This window comes from Chlorocebus sabaeus, chromosome 15 (genome assembly GCF_047675955.1).
Source record: "Chlorocebus sabaeus isolate Y175 chromosome 15, mChlSab1.0.hap1, whole genome shotgun sequence".
NCBI lineage: Eukaryota > Metazoa > Chordata > Mammalia > Primates > Cercopithecidae > Chlorocebus > Chlorocebus sabaeus.
Genome location: NC_132918.1, coordinates 54,422,794 through 54,446,507, shown reverse-complemented (window position 1 = coordinate 54,446,507; position 23,714 = coordinate 54,422,794). Strand labels below are relative to the sequence as shown.

Sequence of the window (23,714 nt, the reverse complement as noted above, 5' to 3'; positions counted from 1 at the left end):
AGACCTGAACCTATAAAACTAGTAGAAGAAAACCCAGGAAAAACAATTCAGAACACTGGTCTAGGCAAATAATTTACAGCCAAGACATCAAAAGCACAGACAACAAAAACAAACAAAATAAAAAACTAAATAAAAAACTAAAAATAAAAAAGCACAGCAAAGAAAACAACAGAGTGCAGAGACAACCTCTTCAATGAGAGAAATATTTGCAAACTGTTCATCCAACAAAAGACTAATACCCAGAATACTCAAACAACTCAACAATAAATTAAAAAAAAAAAAAAACATAATCCCATTAAAAAGTGAGCAAAGCACATGAATAGTCAACTCTCAAAAGAAAACTTAAATGGTCAACAGGTATATGAAAAAGTGCTCAACATCCATAATCATCAAGAAAATACAAATTAAATGGGCAATGAGATATCATCTCACCCTCGTTAGAATGGCTATTATTGAAGAGAAGAAAAACAACAGATACTGGTGAGGATTTGGAGAAAAGAGAACTTCTACACACTGTTGGTGGGAATGTAAATTAGTACAACCACCATGGAAAACAGTGCGGAGATTTTTCAAAAAACTAAAAATAGAACTACCATATGATCCAGCTACTATGTATTTATCCAAAGGAAAATAAATCAGTATATCAAAGGGATACCCACACTTGCATGTTTATCACAGCACTATTCACAATAGCAAAGATATGGAATCAATCTAAGTGTCCATCAATAGATGAATGGATAAAGAAAATGTAGCATATACATACATATACATATGTATATGTATACATATACAAACAGGAAACTGGTTATAAAAAAATAAAGTCATTTGCAACAGTACGAATAGAATTGGAAATCATTACATTAAGTGAAATAACTCAGGAACAGAAAAACAAATACCACATTTTCTCACTCATATCCATCAGCTAAAAAACTTGATCTCATGGTGATAGGGAACATAATGATAGACGCCAGAGTGAGAAAGCCGTGTGAGGAGAAAACGGAGAGGTTGGGTAAATCATCAGATATCTTGTGAACTCAAAGCGAAAATTTACTCGTTACTGCAAGGAGGATACCAAGCCACGCATATAAATTCTATCTAACTTACAGTTATAATGTTCGATAGCTGGCCTGGGTGACTACAGTTAACATCAATATATTACATATTTCAAAATAGCTAGGAGAGAGCTGGGCACGTTGGCTCATGCCTGTGATCCCAGCTCTCAGGAAGGCCAAGGCAGGTGGATCACTTGAGGACAGGAGTTCAAGACCAGCCTGGCCAACATGGCAAAACTTTGTCTCTACTAAAAATACAAAAATTAGCTAGGAATGGTGGCACAAGCCTGTAATCCCAGCTACTTGGGTGGCTGAAGCAAGAGAATCACTTGAACTAGGGAGGTGGAGGTTGCAGTGAGCTGAGATGGTGCCACTGCACTCCAGCCTAGGCAACAGAGTGAGACCCTGTCTCAAAACAAACAAACAAACAAAAGCTACCAAAGGACTTGAAATGGTACCAACACATAGAAATGATAAATACTCAAGGTAAGAGATACCTCAAACACCCTGACTTGATCATTACGCATTCTATGCATGTAAAAATATTCACATGTACCCCATAAAAATGTAAACTACTGGCCAGGTGTGGTGGCTCACACCTGTAATTCCAGCACTTTGGGAGGCTGAAGCAGGCGGATCACAAGGTCAGGAGATTGAGATCATGGTGATACCCCGTCTCTCCTACAAAAATACAAAAAAAATTTAGCTGGGCACAGTGGCAGGAGCCTGTAGTCCCAGTTACTTGGGAGGTTGAGGCAGGAGAATGGCATGAACCCGGGAGGCCGAGCTTGCAGTGAGCACAGATCACACCACTGCACTCCAGCACGAGTGACAGAGCAAGACTCTGTCTCCAAAAAAAAAAAAAATGTAAACTACTATGTATCTATACAAGCAAAAAGTTATACTTCTAATAAATACAAAACCGAATTCCTACTATCTGGCTTTAGCTGAAAAATCTAATACATCTTAATAATTGACAAATATAAATGTGATTTATTTGAATCACTGTAAAATCCAATTTTGTACAAGTTTTAAAACGGAAAGATAAAGATTTTCCAATTATCAGCATGTAAGTATATCCTCAATACCTAGTTTATCATGACTAATCCAGATGGTAATTTAATCTAGTAGACACTGACATAAATGTTATTGTTGGAATATACTTTGGTTTCACAAATATCTCATTTAAGCATCTTTCATAATGACTGGATATCTCAGATAATGTAATAGAGAGGTCTGACTCAATCTAAAAAGATTAGATTAAGAGAGTATAATTGGCTCATTAAAAAAAATACTAGTATAATTCTATAACTTACTGGATCAGCAGTAAGAAATTGATAGTAAAAATAGCCAGAAACGAATTATATGACCAGGGTTGTTCAAACTGAAAGAACGTAACTGTTACCGAGTAATCTCTTCCCAGCCATTTCAGTATCATAAACTTCTGATTATATAAAACACAGAACAGGGTAGTAGTTAAAGAGTATGGACTTAGGGCCATGCACAGTGGCTCACCTGAGGCCAGGAGTTCGAGACCAGCCTGTTCAATATGGTGAAACCTCGTCTCTACTAAAACTACAAAAATTGGCCAGGTGTGGTGGTGTGTGCCTGTAGTCCCAGCTACTCAGGAGGCTAAGGCATGAGAATCACTTGAACTCGGGAGGCAGAAGTTGCAGTGAACCAAGATCGCACCACTGCACTCCTGCCTGGGTGACAGAGCAAGACTCACTCTCCCAAAAAAAAAAAAAAAAAAAAGGTACAGCTGTAGGAGCTAGATTGTTTGGGTTCAACTCCTGGCTTGCGATTTAGTAGTTGTGTGACCTCAGGTAAGTTTCTTAACCCTTTTGTGCCCCAATTTTCTCATCTGTCATATAGGGATAACAATATTATAAACTACCTACACCTCACAAAAATGTTGTGAGGATTAAGTATATCTAAAGCACTTAACAGTGCTTGCATCTATTAAGCATAATTAGTAGCTATTATTACTACTATTCAACATGTTTGCTCTTGTCCCCAACAGTTTGAACTGCAGGGTTCAGTCATTATACATTTCCTTTATTACACTTTTGCATATTACAAATTCAATACAATTTCTGGAGTCACTGCAATTTTTTAATTATTGATTTGTCTTTTGGCACTTGTCATTTCTAATTCTATTTTCTTTCTTTAACATTCTGTTTACCTTTCTCATCTTGGAGCAGTTTCCACAGTGAAGTATGTAACACAAACGGAGTGGTGTATTGCAAGAAAATATTAGAACTTCTATTTCTATTTATTTTTATCTACAAAAAGAAATTAATTGTTGCTAGTATTTAATATACAGATTAAGCCTGGTATGCCCTCACTTGCTCCATATTTCAGATTGCTTGTGTCACAAAACAAATTTAAAGGAGTAGCAAAAAGAGTTCAATACTCAAAGGAGTTGACAGTAGAAATGGCATTCCTCACTGGTTTCTTAAGTTATTTTAAGTTACATATGAGCAATTCAATGACTTTAAGCTTAACAGTGTCTTATTTTTTTTGAGGTGAAGTCTCACTCCATTGCCCAGGCTGTAGTGTGGTGGCGCGATCTTGGCTCACTGCAACCTCTGCCCCCTGGGTTCAAGCGATTCTCCTGCCTCAGCCTCCCTAGTAGCTGAGATTATAGCCGTGTACCACCACGCTAATTTTTGTATTTTTAGTAGAGATGGGGTTTCACCACGTTGGCCAGGCTGGTCTCAAACTCCTAATCTCAAATGATCCACCCACCTCAGACCCCCAAAGTGCTGGGATTATAGGTGTGAGCCACTGTACCTGGCCAATAGTATCTATTTTTAACTCCTGGCAAAATGGAAAGGCACCAAGCAAGATTTTTCAAGAAAACTGAAACAACAAAAACCTGAGTATGTAATCATAAGCAAATAAGAAATGTGGTGGCACAGTCACTTCTTGCATGAGTTCATTTAAGTCCACTATAAAAGCCATGAAAATCTAATAAGAAAATGACCTTAAAAGTTTAAATTATTAAGACTATTAAAAACAAGGATATAGACCCATTACCAACATTAGAACAATGTCTAAATACTGAGTCTTGAGTAATTAGCTTGTGATATCTGAAAACCACTTTGTGATCACGTATTTTAATCATAATAGTATGAAATAGTCTTCTTTATCTGTCCGTTAAAGATTACTGACACAAATAATGATAGCGCAATACTATATACATTTAATTCTATCAATAAATATACATATGCTGCAAAGCACACTTCAATACAATAAACAAACAAGGGTATATACTCAGTCTTCTGATTACCAAGGGTGGAAGGAAGAAATCTTTTCATGTATTCATTATTTATAAGATATTTAGAAAATAGATGTAGTTCAGAACTAAGGTGGTCCCAGATAATTACCACATACTCTTTCTTTTTTTTTTTTGAGAGAGAGAATCTCACTCTTTTGCCCAGGCTGGAATGCAGTGGTATGATCTCAGCTCACTGCAACCTCCACCTCCCAGATTCAAGCGATTCTCCTGTGTCAGTCACTCCAGTAACTGAAATTACAGGCATGTGCCACCACTCCTGGCAAATTTTTGTATTTTTAGTAGAGATGGGGTTTCAGCATGTTGACCTGGCTGTTCTTGAACTCCTGACCTCGGGTGGCCCACCCACCTTGGCCTCCCAAAGTACTGGGATTACAGGCGGGAGCCACAATGCCTGGACACCACATAGTTACTTCTAAGCACTCCTCTCATAAGCTAAAAACGTTAGCCCTCTGAAAAGGAGCATGGTGAAGAGAGAGGAGGCTTATCACAGGTTTTCACTATTAGGATGATAGTTTAAAAAATGTTTAGTGATGGGATATACAATTGAAACAATTTAGAGACTTTAATTTGGGACTAGAGACATTTTGAGCTTTCCCCTATCATATCTGTAATATTTCCTTTTCACAGTTTGCATACTATTTAACCCTTTTAATACTTATTAATAATGTTAATCCTTTGATTAGATAAATGCTGAAATGGATAAATTCAGAGAAGTACATACAATTAGGAAAAGAGAAAAAATCTGCAAGATAAGTTATCACGGGAGAAAGCACAATACACAAAAATCGCACAATTTATCAATGTAATGCAAAAGAACAAGCAAGAATTAAAGGCATTAAATGAATACATCAAATGTGTTTTGTTACAAAAATTTCCCTACATAAAAGTTATACATAAAACACATGAAAACTATGCAACCTGACCTTGGAAACATACCAAAGACTTTACATATGAATGTGCAATTCCAAAAATGTGGGGAAGAAATATCAATTTGCTTTAGCTTTCTACGGCTAGCTCTATCAAGAACCAAGTGTATGTACTGACTGAATAGCCCATAGACTGCTCTGGGAATTAATTTATTTTTAAATTAGGTTGATATTACAATCACAAAGCACTGTTGGCTGTGTGCAGGTTTACAGGTATTTTAAAAAGATTATTAACAAATGTTATAATAATCTGTTTGTAATAAAGAATGGGAGCCAAAGTATACTTCTCAGGCAATAACTTACTTTTAGATCACTTTACTGAAAATCTAAACAGCTTCAAACTAGCTCATCTCACCTTTACCTTACTTTGCTGTAAATACAATATATTAATTTCAATAAAATTTTAATGATTATTCCTTGAGAATTAGACAATGTTCTAGACCCTTGGAATCCAGTGGTTCTTGTTATCAGATCTTTTAGAATATTACAAAATACAATTTAACAAAACTAATCCCCTCAACTCCCAGAAAGCCAAACGACATAGTCTTTTGAAGAAAGAAACATAATAAACTTGTTAAAATAAGGTATATTTCACAATATACATGCATTTAAACCAAGTTTCTCAGGTGTATGCACAGTAACAAAAGGACTAATATCTTCCTCAAGTGACAGAAGATAAAATGGATAGCCTCAAATATCTAGTAAGTATTTTCACTTCAAATAAATACCTTCATATCATAATCAAACTGTGTTACTTTACTATCAAACAAAAAAAACTTGAATGGTGCTTTTTAAAGTCGTCTTTGATTAAGTTGATCTTCTCAAATACTGCGAGAAAATATGTTTAGGTATATGAAGTGCCTTTTCAGTCATTTCACTTGCAATGTAACTCATTCTTAGTTTTCTTAATAGTTTACTATTCCTTCAATATACCATAATAGTAAACAATATTTACAGGAGTATTTTTTTAAGTATATATTTGGCCGAGCGTGGTGGCTCATGTCTGTAATCCCAGCACTTTGGGAGGCTGAGGTGGTTGGATCACCTGAGGTCAGGAGTTTGAGATCAGCCTGGATAACATGGAGAAACCCTGTCTCTACTAATAATATAAAAATTAGCTGGGCGTGATGGCACAGGCCTGTAATCCCAGCTACTTGGGAGGCTGAGGCATGAGAATTGCTTGAACCGGGGAGGTGGAGGTTGGAGTAAGGTGAGACAACACCACTGCGCTCCAGGTTGGGCAACAGAGTGAAACTGTGTCTCCAGAAAAAAAAAAGTATATATTTATTTTCCTGAATTTCTCAACTTCTAGTTATTTAATAATCCTAAAACAAAAGTCATGCTTTCTTGTTATATGTGCATTTTCACAGTGTCTTTATTTCTGTTTTTATCTCATTCTATTTTGATACGTGAAGAGTTTTACTAAGTTAATTCTTGGCTTTCTTTTAATTTTCTTTAAACCAGTAGTTCCCAAGCTTTGGTATACATTAGAATCACCCGATGAACTTTCAAAAAACCCAATACCCGGGTCACACACTGTTTGTCTTAACATGTGTGTTTGTATTACTTTTTCCAAGTTAAAATTAATAATAATAAAACCCCAAGCCCACTCCCTGTCAAAGAGTAGACCTAGAAAACAACCAATATTTTAGTGCTGAAAGTCAAGAAAAAGAAACACATACCAAAAATAGAAATGTTATTTAAATCAAAAGACAGATTGTTAAAACTGGAATTAATGGTAGCCTAATACATAATATAAATTCATTTCACCATAAATACAATACAGAAATAAAACTGTGGAAACATTTCAGCATTTACAATCAGTGTAAAACTGCTCATGAGAATATTTCCATGAAAATGGGAAAGGTGATTAATTTGTGAAGCCAAGCAAAGAAAATATGTATTCTAAATGAAAAGAATACTTTCAAGTAGAGTGTCCCAAATAGAAGCTTAACATTCATTCTCACACACACACACACACACACCCCTCCAGGGGTTTGGGAGAAGTTCCATGTAAAATAATTTTGGGAAATTCTGGGTTAAATGAAGGTAAGCAGGGCTTTTCTTAATTAGGATGTCTTGGGATCTTAAATAACATAACGTGATTTTATAATTTGTGAGACAGGTATAATATGTGGTTCTGCTTAGAATTCACTGACCTCCAAACCGTTTTCCCTTTAAAGCATTTAATGCAATTAGCATTCCACAAACAGAAAACTGTTGGAGATGCATTTATAAATTTGGGAATTCGAGACAGTCTTCAAAATAAATGTCAAGAATCTACTTCTACCTCATACCACTAATTTTCTTATCCTGCCAGTAATTATTCAATACTCCACACAATATAATCAAACCTCGAAAGATCATTAATTTTGGAATTAGTACCATAGATTATCATATATAATTAAAAAACAGATCTTCAGTTACACTAAACATCAAATCAAAACAAAACCTGAGATAATCAACATATTCATCATGTGAAAGTATTAAGTAAGCAATTTGTACAAATACTGGAATGCTATACCTCATCAAATTCTTCAGTCATTTTTCTGATGATTTCTGCATTCTGCATATTTCGAAACATCTCTATTCTCACAGTACCTGTGGAACGACAGATTTTACAGTTAATCTTTCAGATCAACTTCCACTCTCTCAAGCATTAACAAGTTATCTGTGAGAATCCCAAAAGAATAACCTTCCAACATATACTTTGTATTAAAACATAAAACGTTGTTTGATCAGGCCCTTCTGACAGGAATGTACTCCTAAGAAGGAAAAGGAAGAATTTTGAAATTGCCATTTTTAACCATAATTAGACATAACATCAGAAAGCTACCATAAAGTTCTAGATACTTTAAATTATGTTAAATTGCTGATAAAAGTATATAATTTGGTACAATCTCTACAGTATGCAGTTTGGTAAATGTCTGCCAAAACTACAAATTTACACACTCTTTGACCACAGATTGTACTTGTAGCAAAACATCACAGACTAACACACGTGCAAAGTAATGACTGTAAAAGGTTATCCCTGAAGCACTGTAATAAAGAAAAAAAAGGAAAGAAAGCCTATATGCTCATAAAGATCAGATGAAATACATAAAAAGGTGATATTAATGACAATGGTGGTGGCAGCTAACATTTGGGTGCTTACTACCTCCCGGGCACTTGATGTTTATACATTTAATCTTTACAACAGCCCTATGAAGAATGTACTATTATTTCTGAGACAAGAGGCATCTAGAGGTTTAGCAACTTGCAAAAAAAAGTTTCCCAGTATCAGACCCATGGTTTACATGCAGGCAGACTGTTTACTATGATAACCACTACTCTTTATTGACTCTCAAAGTCAATGGAATCTATCAAAACTATAGACGGAGCTATCAAAAAATAAGCTATCTATGACTGATACGGAAAGATCTATAGGATATATTCAAACACAAAAAAGAATGGATATTGAAATATATTTGATTGAACACATTAAAATATTTCTACAAAGATACTCTAGTAAAACTGGTTGCCTCCAGGAAAGAGAAATGGGCAGTTGAGGTTTAGAAAAACAAAGAAAAAAAAAAAAAAGAAAAACATTCATGCTTTTTGCACTTTAAATATTTGAACTACATGAGTATATTACTCAAACAAAATTATGAATAAATACATTTTAAATAAAAAAATGAAACGTAAAAAACTAAACTGAAAGGCACTGCTCTTAAACACTATCAGGCATTTGTATAATCCTTATCGATATGCACTCAGTAGAAGGCAAGAATAAGAATCCTCAATACAAGTTTGCCAGAAATACTGTGTTTTTGTTATCTGCTATCACAGGGCACAAAAGATGGAACATAAGGCTGGCAAACACATTCTTGTATAAATATCTATACAAACAACAATAAAAACAGACTGTAATTGTAGTTGCAGTGATTAAAAAATACATCAGAAGCCTCAGAAAATAAGTCATCCTAGAGTGGCTCAACGTCTTCAGAATAAGACATAGTAGGGTTTCTCAGCTCCACCAGTTACCAGATATGGGACACTAGAAAAGTCACTTAAACTTTATGAAACTAGGATTTCTAATCTTTTAAATGGTGAGAATATCACTGCAGAGCAGAGAAGTTTTCTTCAATGTTCTAACTGCTATTGCCTGGAACATTACTTAGCACATGGGAAACATTCAAACAAATAAATAAGGATGATAAGAGAATTAAATGAGGTAACAAATGTAAAGTATTTGGCATTGCGCCTGTAGCATAAAAGATACTCAGTATTAGACTCTCCTACTTTGGGCATTCATTTTTTTTGATACATTATCGTGCCCATTTTGGAAGCAAGCTAAAAGCTCCAGTTCCTAACTTGAGTTCTACAGGAAGTCAGATTCCTACGTATGCACAGATTCAAATACTGTTTGAAGAGACGAGCTACCTCTTTTATCCCAAAACCAGGGAAAGTCATTCCAGTGGTTTTCCCATCACCCAAACCAATAGCCTCCACCTCCAGAGTAGACATATCAGGTCCAACAGCACTAAACACCCCATTCGAAATGCCTAGTACCTATTCATGGGGGTAAGTTAAGACAATGAAGAGGTAAATTGTCAAAAAAGTCAAGAAGGACCCAGCAAACTTTCTTATCCTCATATTTATCAACCACAGTTTAGAGAAATGTCTCAACCCTGTTCCTCCTCAGTCATTTTCAATTCTCCTCCTCCTCTATTCTGTGATGTCAGCCAGGGCAGAAACTCCAAGCCTTCTATGCATCCCTCCAACTAGGTACACAAGTACATAGAAGATTGAAAGTAGACAGAACTCTACTCAGCAGCAAAATAATTTATCCAAATATAACAAAAGGCTCTTTTAAGTTTATATTAATGGCTTTTGGCCATGCATGGTGGCTCACACCTATATTCCCAGCACTTTGGGAGGTTGAGGTGGGCAGATTGCTTAAGATCAGGATGAGACCAGCCTGGGCAACATGGCGAGACACCATCTCTACTAAAAATACAAAAAAATAGCCAGGGGTGGGCACATGCCTGTAATCCCAGCTACTCAGGAGGCTGAGGCACAAGAATCTCTGGAACCTGGGAGGCTGACGTTGCAGTGAGTTGAGATTGCGCCACACTACTCCAGCTTGGATGACAGAGCAAGACTCCCCACAGCCACCCAAAAAAAGTTGATAGCTTTTACAACACACCATTCTTGCTTACCCCAAATTACTGAAGTCTAAGTGTGGTTGAAATACACTAACATTGTCTAACACACTTAGCAAAAGAGCCTTCCAAATAGTAGATGCTTTCAAAGTAATTGCTCCGTGTATAAATCATTTTAAAGCTTTTCTTTTCCAGAGTGGATTATAGACTCAAAATAAATAAAATGTAATCCAGTTATGTACCAGAGATAATCTAAGCATATGACAGGATCATTTTTATTGTTCTCTCACTTTTTCTTTTTTTCGAGACAGTGTCTCGCTCTGTTGTCCAAGCTGGAGTGCAATGGCTCGATCTCAGCTCACTGCAACCTCCGCCTCCCAGGTTCAAGCGATTCTCCTGCCTCAGTCTCCTGAGTAGCTGGGATTACAGGCACGCATCACCATGTGTAATTATTCTCTACTAAAAACACAATAAATTTTGTATTTTTAGTAGAGACAGGGTTTCACCATGTTGGCCAGGCTGGTCTCAAACTCCTGACCTCACGATCCATCCAGCTTGGCCTCCCAAACTGCTGGGATTACAGGCGTGAGCCACCGTGCCTGGCCATTTTTTGTTTCATTTTTATATAACCTAGTCTGATAAAGAGCAAACTGTAAATCAAGATTAGATATAAATATGGGTGGATTGGTAGAAAAAATCTGAGGCAAGAAATGTTGAGCCTACTAAAACTGAGAAGGATTCACTAAATAAATATCAGTATACCAGAAATGTAGAAATTAACAGCTACCTAGTAATGCAGTGACTACATTTAAGAGTCTTTTTCAAGATTTAAGGAGGGGGTCTGGGGGAAAGGCAAAGAAAGAGACACTTCGATACCTTTCAAGCTTAATCATAAATATCTTGGGATGCATGGGATCTGTCTACATAGTACGTGCAAAAATGAAAAAAAGAACCTCACAAATTATGAATAAAGATACATTTTTGATACTTATAAATTTTTTAGAATGCCTTGAAAACAAATTACTGTGATTACATCTTCAATGATGAGTCTGTCTCTAGATGGCAGCCTTCACTTTATAACAGTCCTTGTGGTGGGGGAGGGGGGGGAACTAATGTATTTTTTCCTTTCTAAATACAAAAGATAAGTAAAATATTAAAGTAAATGTTTTTAAAAATCATGTATTGGCACATAACATGTGAATACCGATTAACTAATCTTTCAAGACGCACAGGATGCAGTCCATCTACACCAAGAACAGAAACTTTACCAAATATTAGAATATCAAATTGTAGAGCTTGTTTGAGCCACGCTAGTATAGCCCAGGACCAAAAGTAAGCACTATCCTAGAGCTATAGAACTGTTCAAAGATGTCTAAAGTATATTCACCATATCTTCAAGAACTATTAAAGTAAGTTCATCTTCAGTGCTAACATTGTTCACGTAAGACTTAGAAGAAATGACTGTAAGAAAAATAATGTCTGTCTGTCACCTCAGTTCTATTATCATCATCAATAAGATTCCAGATAGGCAGAGTTTCTTGACCTGTGGCACATGGATTCCAAAGTACCTATGAACCATTTTAAAACATATGAAAATTCGTGTCTATGTATTTTTGTAGAGAAAGTCCCAAAATATTCAGGATATTACTAAAGAAAATTGAGAACTCAGGCAAAAATTATGTGTTAGAGATAAGAGGTCAACCAAAAAATTTTAGTCGTAGGGAACTAAAGGGAGAAATAAAATGATAACAATAAAAAATAACTCTAGAGAAGATTGTTACCTTTCATAGTATGGTATGGAAAAGCAAGGAGTAGAAAACAGAGAGTAGAAAAGGCTGAACTCTTCTCCTTTCTAATTAATGAGGCCATGAGTGAAATAATCTGATATAGGGAGAGCCAGATTTCATTTCTAAGTTCAGGTTGAAAAGCACAGAGAAGCTGCCCACGTGGTTATACAAATCTATGAAGTACAGAGCAAAAAGTTTTACCAAGTATCTTGTTTATAGATGACATTGTATAATTGGCTCCAGTTACACAATTTAAGATTTAAATATTTGAGACTATTAAGATTCTTTGGCAGTTTCTTATCAGACTGTATATAAACGACCAAGTCCTGTTTCTTCAACCTGTGCTTCAAAGTTATGTCACTAGGGGTACCAAATAATCTTAAGTATACTTCAAAGTCTCTCACAACTTTTTTCAAGTGCCACTAAGACTTTGTTAACTCATCTTTTGCCTAGAATACCTATTTTTCATTTGATGAAACTTTTATGTATGTGATTAATGAGGAAAAGAACTGGTTGGGTTTAGTATTTTAGTTTCAAAATTTCAAGGAATTTTTCTTAACTGAACTCCTATAGCATTTAAAAAATACATGCTTTCTATTTTAGAATAGTTTTAAACTAACAGAAAAGGTACAAAGATAGTACAGAGATCCCATACACATCAGATCCAGTATCCTTTACTGTCAATACCTAACATTAGTATAGTACAACAGTCACAACTAATATGCCAATATTGATAAAATTAATAACTAAAGCCTATACTTTATTTAGATTTCCTTAGTTTTACCTAGTGTCATTTTTCTGTTCCAGAATACCACCAAAGGTGGTAGTTGTCATGTCTTCTTAGACTCCTCTACACTGTGACACTTTCTCAGACTGTTTATCTCTAGAACGAATTCATTTTGCACTACTGACACTTGATACACATTATTAGGAATTTCCCACTTCCTGCTTCCCCCTGCCCGTGGCAATCACCCTTCTGCTTTCTCCTTCCATGAGTTACATACCTCATGTAAGTGTAATGAAGCAGTTACTTGACTGATTTCTGTGTCTTTGTGTGGCTGGCTTATTTCACTTAGCATAACGACCTCCAGACTCATCCATGGTTGTTGCATATCGCAAAATTTTCTTACTTTTTAAGGCTCAATAATATTCTATTGTATGTATATACATTTTATTTATCCATTCATCCATCCACAGACACTTTTTGGTGTTATTCCCATGAATTCATTGCCAAGACCAATGTCATGAAGCTCTCTCTTCCCTATGTTTTCTTCTAAGAGTTTGTAAGTTTCCGGTCTTACATTTAATTATTTAATCCATTTTGAGTTGATTTTTGTGTTAAGGTGTAAGGTAAGGGTCCAAATCAATTTCATTCTTTTGCATTTGGATATCCAGTTTTCCCAAACACCATTTGTTGAAAAGACTATCCTTTCCCTACTGCATATTCTTGACACCCTTGTCAAAGGTTAAGTTCTCCATACATATGTGAATTATTTCTGGCTCTCTATTCTGTTACATTAGTTGCTATGTCTACCTTCATACTAGTGCCAAACTGTTTTGTTTTTGTTTTCTGAAACAGGGTCTCACTCTGTCACCCAGGCTGGAGTGCAGTGGTATGATGATGGCTCACTGCAGCCTTCACCTCTCTAGCTCAGGTGGTCCTCCCACCTCACCTCCCAAGTAGCTGGAAATACAAGCATGCCCCACCACTAATTTTTTTCTATTTTTAGTAGAGATAGGATTTCACCATGTTGCCCAGGCCAGTCTCAAACTCATGGGCTCGAGTGATTTGCCTGCCTCAGCCTCCACAAGTGCTGGGATTACGGGTGTGAGCCACTGAACCCAGCTGATGTTTTAACTACTGTACTTTTGTATCATATTTTGAAATTTGGAAGGGTGGTGCTTCCAGCTCTGTTCTTTCTTCTTCAGACTGTTTAGGGTATTAAGGGTTCTGTGATTCCACACGAATTTTAGAATTTTTCTATTTCTGCAAAAAATCCCATTGGAATTTTGACAGAAATTTCACTGAGTCGGTAAGATCAGTTTAGGTAGTACGGACACTTTAGCAATATTAAGTCTTCCAATCCATGAACACAAGATGTCTTTCCATTTGTTTCTGTCTCCTTTAACTTCTTTCATCAATGTTTTGTTGTTTTCAGAGAGTCTTTTACCTGCTAATATGGTTTGGGTCTGTGTCCCCACTCAAATCTCATGTCAAATGATCTCCAATGTTGGAGGTGGGGCCTGGTGGGAGGTGATTGGATCATGGGGATGGATTTCCCTTTTGGTGCTGTTTTCATGAGAGTGAGTGAGTTATCATGAGATCTGGTTGTTTAAAAGTGTATATAGTACCTCTTCTCCCACTCTTCCTCCTGCTCTGGCCACGTGAAGACATGCCAGCTTCCCCTTCTAATTCTGCCATGCTTGTACATTTCCCTGAGGCCTTCCTAGCATGCTTCCTCTATAGCCTGCACAACTGTAAACATTAAACCTCTTTACTTTATAAATTACTCAGTCTCAGATATTTCTTTACAGCAGTGAGAACAGACTAATACACCTCTTTAGTTAAGTTTATTCCAAAGTATTTTATTCTTTTTTATGTTATTGTAAATTGGAATGTTTCCCTAATTTTCCTTCAGAAAGTTCAGTGTTAATGTATAGAAATGCAACTAAATGTATATGTTGATGTTGCATCCTGTTACTTTGCTGAATTGATTGATGAATTCTAACATTTTTGTGGAATAATTACAGTTTTCCTTTTTTTTTCCCCCCTTGAGACAGAGTTTCACACTTGTCACCCAGGCTGGAGTGCAATGGTATGATCTCAGCTCACTCCAACCTCCGCCTCCCAGGTTCAAATGATTCTCCTGTCTCAGCCTCCTGAGTAGCTGGGATTACAGGCACCCGCCACCATTCTGGCTGATTTTTTGTAGAGATGGGGCTTCAACATGTTGGCCAGGCTGGTCTCGAACTCCTGACCTCAGGTGATCTGCCTGCCTCAGACTCCCAAAGTGCTGAGATTACAGGCGTGAGCCACCACGCCCGGCCTGGTTTTCTATATATAAGATTATGTCATCTGTTAACAGAAACAATTTCACTTATTCTGTTTTTTGTTTTTTATTTTTTTTGCTTGCCTAATACCTCTGGGCATAGGCAGAATTTCTGATAATACACAGAATAGAAGTGGTGAGAGTGGATATCCTCACCTTGTTCCTGATCTTACAGAAAAAGCTTTTAGATTTTCACCATAGAATATGTTAGCAATACACTTTGTATATATGGCCATTATTATGTTCTATTTTCCTCTATTCCTAGTTTGGTGAGTTTTTTCTTTTAACATGAACAGGGTGCTGGTTTTATAAAACTCTTTCTCTGGTATCTACTAAGATGACCAAGTGATTATTATCCTTCATTCTGTTAATGTGGCATACCATATTAATTGATTTTCATTTGGTGAATGTTTTAATATGCTGTTAAATTTGGTTGCTAGTCTTTTGTTTAGGATTTTTTGCATATATACTCATCAGAAATCTATACTGACCCTTTTCTTTTTGTGGTATCTTTTTTGGGATATCTTTGCCTGACTTTGGTATAAGAGTAATGCTGCCCACATAAAATGAGTTTACAAGTGTTCCATCCTCATCAATTCTTTGGAAGAGACTGAGAAGAACTGGCATTAATTCTTTAAATGTTTGGCAAAAGTCACCAGTCTGAAGCCAAATGATCCTGGGACTTTTCTTTGTTCTCTCAATCTGCCCACTGATTATAGGTCTGTTCAGTTTTTTGTTTTTTTTTTTCTTTTTGAGACAGAGTCTCGCTCTGTCGCCCAGGTTGGAGTGCAGTGGCGCAATCTCGCTCACTGCAAGCTCCGCCTCCCGGGTTCACACCATTCTCCTGCCTCAGCCTCCTGAGTAGCTGGGACTGCAGGCGCCTGCCACCACGCCCCGCTAATTGTTTGTATATTTCATAGAGACGGGGTTTCACCGTGTTAGCCAGGATGGTCTCGGTCTCCTGACCTCACGATCCACCCACTTCGGCCTCCCAAAGCGCTGGGATTACAGTGCGAGCCACCGCACCCAGCCCAGCTTTTCTTTTTCTCCATGACTCACCCAGACTCCAAGTCTTGATAGGTTGTATGTTTCTAGAAATTTAGTCATTTATTTTAGATTATCCAATTTATTGGTGTAGAGTTGTTCCTTGTAGTCTCTTATGATGTTTATTATTTCTGGGGCATCATCTGTAAAGTCTCCACTTCCATTTCTAAATTTCAAACTTTACTTGTTTTTGATGACCACAAAGGTTTTAAGAAGCAGTGGTCAGGTATTTTATATAATGTCTTTCAATTTGTCTGATTCTTTTCTCATGGTTAGAAAGGGTTTATGGATTTTTGGAGGGAAGCTCAAGAGAGAAATTGCCATCCTCATCATATAAAATCAAGTCGCTATCAATATGACTAAACACTACTGATTATTAACCATGAACATCTAGATGCAATAGTGTTTGTCAGTTTTCTCCTTTGTAAATTACACTTCTCCACCACTTTCCACACTGTACTCCTTAGAAGTCACTATGTACAGTCCACACTAAATGGGTAAGAAGTTATGTTTCATTTCCTTTAAGATGATTTAGGTATCTACATAAACTTTTTTGAACTCCTTTTTTTATTTTTTGAGAGAGAGAGAGCAAGGAAGAGCGAGAGAGCGTGCTCTGTCCCCCAGGCTGGAGTGCAGTGGCACAATCCTGGCTCACTGCAGCCTTGACCTCCCAGAATCAAACAACCCTCCCACCTGAACCTCTCCCACCTCCCACCTCTGTAAGCTAGGACTATAGGCAGGCATCACCACATCTGGCTAATTTTGTCTGTCTTTGGCCGGGGGAAGAGGGGAGAGAGAGAGGGTTTCTCTGTGTTGCCCAGGCTAGTCTTGAACTCCTCAACTGAAGCGATGCCCCCACCTCAGGCTCCCATAGTGCTAGAATTACAGGCATGAGCCAGCATGCTGTGCCTCTTTTGAATTTCTGAATAGTTCATGTGTCTATTCTCAGCAATATTTTTTTTTTTTTTGAGACAGGATTTTGCTCTGTTGCCCAGGCTGAAGTGCAGTGGCAAAATCATGGCTCACTGCAGCCTCAACCTCTTGGCCTCCTCCCACGCAGCTGGGACTACAGGTGCACACCTGGCTAATTTTTCTATTTTTTCTAGAGACAGTGTCTCACTATGTTGCCCAGGGTAGTCTTAAACTCCTGGGCTCAACTGATCCTCCTGCCTTGGCCTCCCAAAGTGTTGGGATTATAGACGTGAGCCACTGTGCCTGGCCTATTTGAGAGAGAGACATGAGAGACAGACACACACACACAGAGAGGCTGAAACTGAAAAATATTAAGGCAAAATACTTCATATTCCAATCTCTTATTTTATAATTCTTATCCTGTTCTCTGCATACCCAACAAGTTTTCTGTAAGTATAAACCCATCAGGATTACTTGTGGTTTTTTTGTACACTCTACCTAAAACAGTACCTGCACATGTCAGCTTACATTTGAGAGCTTTTTCAAAACCATGACAATAAGCAATTGAAACCTTCAAGTAGGCCCAAGAAAATCAAAACCTATGAAAGTAGAAATTACAACAATATAGAAATTATGCAAATTATGCCAAAAGCATCAAAGTTTCAAAATTATTCATTTCCATAAAAAAATTTTTTGAAAAATTTCAGCGTTACAAGTTACATTAACACACACATACATGTATCATCCCGGGGGGGAATCACTTTACATTTATATAAACAAGTCCAGTTTATGATAATGATATTGTAAACAATATTATTTATACAAATCCTTTCCCTGAAATGGTAAATAAAATATAAACAGCATTTTGAAAGCATCTGAAGCCATATGAAGCAAGAAGATATTAGGAGGAAAATAAATAAAAGCAGAAATTCAACATACAGAAGCAATGCTGAAATCACCTTTTCTATGATGACCCTTGCTAAGCCTGTTTGCTTCAGTTGGGCGATCTGAGGTAGAGGGTCTAGAAGACATAACTCTACAAAGTGGGGCTTCAAAGGATTACATCTTCAGGTTAAGACTAACCCAGGGGTCAATTTATCACCTGATACTCTGGGGAAAATAAAGATTTTCTGGTACTGCAAAGAGGGAGATAAATGTATCTAAGAAGTTATAATCAAAAACTGGTGTTCTCACAAATAACTGAAAGAAAATCTCAAACGCTCTATTCAATTACAAATGGTCCTAGATTGGTAGCGCCCCTGGACACCTGTAAAGCAAATGCTAAATCCTCTCTTACAGAAATGTAACTTAATCCTATGATTCAAATAAATTTGAGAGGAAATAAGGAGCTTGGAATAAAAAGCAACAAAATACACCAAGAAGAAAGGCAACATGCAAAAAATAAGCAAAAACAAGACCACAGAAACAGGCTCACAAAAACTTAAAATATTAGAATTATCAGATATAGATTGCAAAACAAATAAACTTACCATGTTAAAAAATAAAAATATAAGCTTGAATATCCACAGGGGAACAATTCCATGGACCAAGTAGTTATAATTTACAGAAACGAACAATACAGTAACTAAAATAAGGCTTAAGGGATTGGCATAAATAAAAAGAGTTAAAGAACTCTAAGATGGGGGAATATTATTCAGAAAGCTGCACAGAAATTCAAAAATATGGAAAGATACACAGAAGAGAGTATAACAAACGTACATAAAGTTCCTGAAGGAGAAGAGAAATAAAATGGAAAGAAAATTTAAAGAGGTAATAATTAAGAAATTTCAGAAACGATGAAAAACAACACCCCCTGTCCCTGTCAAAATATATTCTATACCTAGAGCATAACATAAACTCAGAAAACCAGAAATAAAGAGCAAAAATTAAATTTTGGGGCGGGCATGGTGGCTCATGCCCGTAATCCCAGCATTTTGGGAGGCCAAGGCAGGTGGATCACAAGGTCAAGAGATCAAGACCATCCTGGCCAACATGGTGAAACCTCGTCTCTACTAAAATATTAAAAAATTAGCTGAGTGTGGTGGTGCGTGCCTGTAGTCCCAGCTACTCAGAGGAGGCTGAGGCAGGGGAATCGCATGAACCTGGGAGGTTGCAGTGAGCCAAGATCGCGCCACTGCACTCCAGCCTGGCAAGAGAGCGAGACTCCATCTCAAACAAACAAACAAAAAAAAATGTTTTAAGAAGTAGACAAAAGAAAGACAAATTCTTTGATATTCAAGTAATTTAAAACAAGAAAGAAGAGAAAAAGAAAACATAAAACAGGAGGGGCAAAGAACAACCATTGGTTCAATATAAAACTAAATTACAGTGACTGTATTAAATGCAAAAGGGACTAAATGGTACAATTAAAAGACAGACTGAATTTAAAAACTACAATCCAGCTACAAGTTGTAACAAGAGGCATCTAAAAGATACAGGAACAATAAAAGGAAAAAAAAAAAAGCACACCAGAAAAACATGAAAAGTTGTAAGTTTCATGAATATTCAAATGAAAGACTTTTAGGGAAAAAAAAAAAAGTATTGCCAGAGATAAAGAGGAACATTAAATACAAAATATTGAGTTATAAAAAAGCTGGATGTCTGTATACTTCTAACAACATATCAGGGAGTGGAGTGAGAGACAGACACAGGAGGGAGGGTAAGGAAGGGGAAAGGCAGTTAAGAAGAAATCAAGGAAAAATATATAAATCTATAACCCTGATGTGGGATTTTAACACACATCCTTCTCAGTAATCATCAGAACAAGCACAATAAATTAGAAGGATATAAAATATTTTAACAAAAATACTGAGCTAACAATGGACATACTACACCTAAAAAACGCATAATATGCATGAGTTTTAAGGGCACATGAAACATTAGCAAAAACTGACCATATAACCTTGAGATAAGTCCACACAAAAGGGGACTACAACTGACAGACCATTTCCTTTGGCCTCAAATTCAAGGAAGCTAAAGAAGAAAACAATACAAAAAGTTAACCAGAAAACTCTCATGCTTGAAAATCAAAAAATATGCTTCTGAACAGGCACAGTGGCTCATGCCTGTAATCCCAGCACATTGTGAGTTTGAGATGGGAGGATTGCTTGAGTCCAGGTGTTCAAAAGCAGCCATGGCAACATAGCGACCCCATCCCTAACAAAGAAAAAAGAAAAATTAGCTGGTGTGGTGGCACACACTTGTGGTCCCAGCTACTTGGGAAGCTGAGGTGGGAGGATCATTTGTGCCCAGGAGTTCGGGCTGCAGTATGCTGTGATCACATGACTCCACTCCAGCTTGGGTGAGACTCCGTCTCAAAAAATAACCCCAAAAAAACACAACAAAACAAAAACCATTAAAAAAAAGAAGAAATATGCTTCTAAATGATCCATGTGTCAAGAAAAAGCTATAATTAGGAGACAGAAAACATTTAAAATTAAAGTAATGAAAAGGGACATCTGCAATACACAACTATATATATATATACACACACACATACATGTATATATATATGCACGCATGCGCTCAGGCACACACACCACACGCACACACTACATATATATGGAATATTATAAATATATAAATAATATATATGGAATATTATAAACACCTTTATAAAATAAATTTTAAAATTTAGATAAAATGGAGAGTTTCCTAGAAAAATCTGGTTTATCAAAATAATAAAAACACTAGAAGCTAGGCATGGTCTTGCATGCCTGTAGTCCTAGCTACGTGGGAGGCTGAGGCAGGAGAATCTCTTGAAGTCTGGAGTTCAAGACCAGCCTGGGAAACACAATGAGTCTCTAAATAATAATGATAGTAATAAAATACCTCAACAGTGCTAAATGAGTTTTTTAAAAGTGAATCACGACTGGGCACAGTGGCTCAAGCCTGTAATCCCAGCACTTTGGGAGGCTAAGGCGAGCAGATTACTGAAGGTCAGGAGGTTGAGACCAGCCTGGCCAATGTGGTGAAACTCCATCTCTACTAAAAATACAAAAATAGCCGGGCATGGTGGCTCACACCTATAATTCTAGCTACACAGGAGGCTGAGGCAGTAGAATAGCTTGAACCCAGGAGGCAGGGGTTGCAGTGAGCCGAGTTTGCGGCACTGAACTCCAGCCTGGGTGACAGAGCTAGACTCCGTCTCAATCAACCAATCAATCAATCAATCATACAATTTAATGGTTAAAAAAAAGAATCAGTAGCTTGAAATCATCCAACAAAACACTTCAGGTCCAGATGCCTTCAATTCTACCAAACATTCTGGAAAGAAATAATTCAAAAAAAAAAAAAAAAAAAAAAAAAAAAAAAAAAAAAAACCAGAAAAAGAAGGCATTATTTGCAATTTATTCTGTGAAATTAGCAAAGTTTTCATAACAAAACTTGAAATGGAAATACAGATATAAAAACCCTAAACAAGATACTAGCAAACTAAACCTAGCAATATTAAAAAATATATCATGATCAAGTTGAATTCATTCTAGGAATGCGTATTAAATTTTACATTAAAATATCAGTGGTAGACATGCTTTTCTGCAAATCTAAAACTGTTCTAAAAAAAACGCTATTTTTTAAAAACCATTACTTATAATGAAATTTTTAAATGCTGAAGTACAGAAATAATAACAGATGTATAAGACCTTTTCACACATACATTCTCTTCAAAAAATCCTCTAAAATACTTGGTGGAGGGGATGAATATATGCAGAAATAAACACAATGATCACAAACTGAAAGATTCTATTTTATCAAAATGTAAATTCATCCCCACTGACATATGGCAGTAGTTGTTCAAGCAGGAATGGGGTTCTACTGACATTTAGTGGGTAGAGGCCAGGGATGCTGCTAAATGTCCTACAATGCAAGAATGCTCCCCCCATGACAAAGACTTTCCAGTCCAAAAAGCCAATAGCATCAAAATTGAGAAATGCTGACACACATACAGATTCAATATAATTCCATTTAAAATGCCAACGAGTTTACTGATGGAATTTCACATTCTTTTTTTTTTTTTTTTTGAGACAGGGTCTCACTCTGTCACTCAGGTGACAGGAGTGCAGTGGTGTGATTATGGTTCACTACAACCTTCACCTCCTAGGCTCAAGTGATCCTCTCACCTCAGCTTCCCAAGTAACTGGGACGACAGGCACACACCACCACACCCCACTAATTTCTGCATTTTTTTTGTTGTTGTTGTTGAGGCAGGGTTTCACCATGTTGCCCAGGCTGGACACCAACCCCTGGGCTCAAGACATCCACCTGCCTCAACCTCCCAAAGTGCTGGGATTACAGGCACGAGTCACTGTGCTTGGCGCACAAACTAATTCTAAAATATATACAAAAATACAACAGTCAGTAAGTTTTTAGTCAAGAAATTTTTTGGCCAGGAGTGATGGCTGACGCTTGTAATCCCAGCACTTTGGGAGGCTGAGGCGGGCAGAACTCTTGAATCCTGGAGTTCGAGACCAGCCTGGGCAGCATAGCATGTTGAAATCCTGACTCTGCAAAAATACCAAACAATTAGCCAGGTGCAGTGGTGGTGTGTGCCTGTAGTCCCAGACACTTGGGAAGCTAATGTGGTAGGATCACCTAAGCCCAGGGAAGTTGAGGCTGCAGTGAGCCAAGATCGTGCCACTGTACTCCAGCCTGGGTTACATTTTTAAAAAAGACACCTGAGACACGATTTTAAAAAAAGAAAGAAAAAAAAAAGAAAGTTAGTTTTCCATCTAAGAGACCAATTAGCAGAATAGAGAACCCAGTAAAAGACTCTCCAGAAAGGGATACTTGATATATGCTAATTGGGTCATTGTACAATCAAGAAAAAATAAAGCACTTTTCACACTTAAAAAACTGAAATCTAGATGACATAAAAACCTAAATTTGAAGGAGTAACCTATACACAACTAACTAAACTTCACATAAACTAGAAAGATTTTATAAGAAAACAGGAGAGTATCTTCATGACCATGGTGTAAATAATTTTTTTTTTTTTTTTTTTTGAGATGGAGTCTCGCTCTGTCACCCAGGCTGGAGTGCAGTGGTGCGACCTCGGCTCACTGCAAGCTCTGCCTCCCGGGCTCACGCCATTCTCCTGCCTCAGCCTCCCAAGTAGCTGGAACTACAGGTGCCCACCACCACACCCGGCTAATTTTTTGTATTTTTAGTAGAGAAGGGGTTTCACTGTGTTAGCCAGGATGGTCTCGATCTCCTGACCTCGTGATCCACCCGTCTCGGCCTCTCAAAGTGCTGGGATTACAGGCGTGAGCCACTGCGCCCGGTCATAATTTTTTAATTTTTATTTTTATTTGTATTTTTTTGAGACACAGTCACGCTCTGTTGCCCAGACTGGGGTGCAGTGGTGCGAGTTCAGCTCACTGCAACCTCCACCTCCCAGGTTCAAGCGATTCTCCTGCCTCAGCCTCCTGAGTAGCTGGGATTACAGGTGCCCACCACCATGCCCGATTACTTTTTGTATTTTTAGTAGACATGGTG

At 37.2% G+C, this 23,714-nt stretch overlaps 1 protein-coding gene across 3 annotated transcripts in view; it reads right to left on the bottom strand.

Annotated features, from left to right (window-relative positions):
* The window catches only part of STAG1 (STAG1 cohesin complex component), a 400,634-nt gene that overhangs the window by 188,395 nt on the left and 188,525 nt on the right, over nucleotides 1-23,714 (bottom strand). For all 3 annotated transcript variants that reach the window (XM_008009040.3, XM_073023594.1, XM_073023595.1), the window contains one exon: nucleotides 7,807-7,883. In XM_008009040.3, coding sequence (XP_008007231.1) covers nucleotides 7,807-7,883 — 77 coding nt within the window. The remainder of the gene's footprint in view (nucleotides 1-7,806; nucleotides 7,884-23,714) is intronic.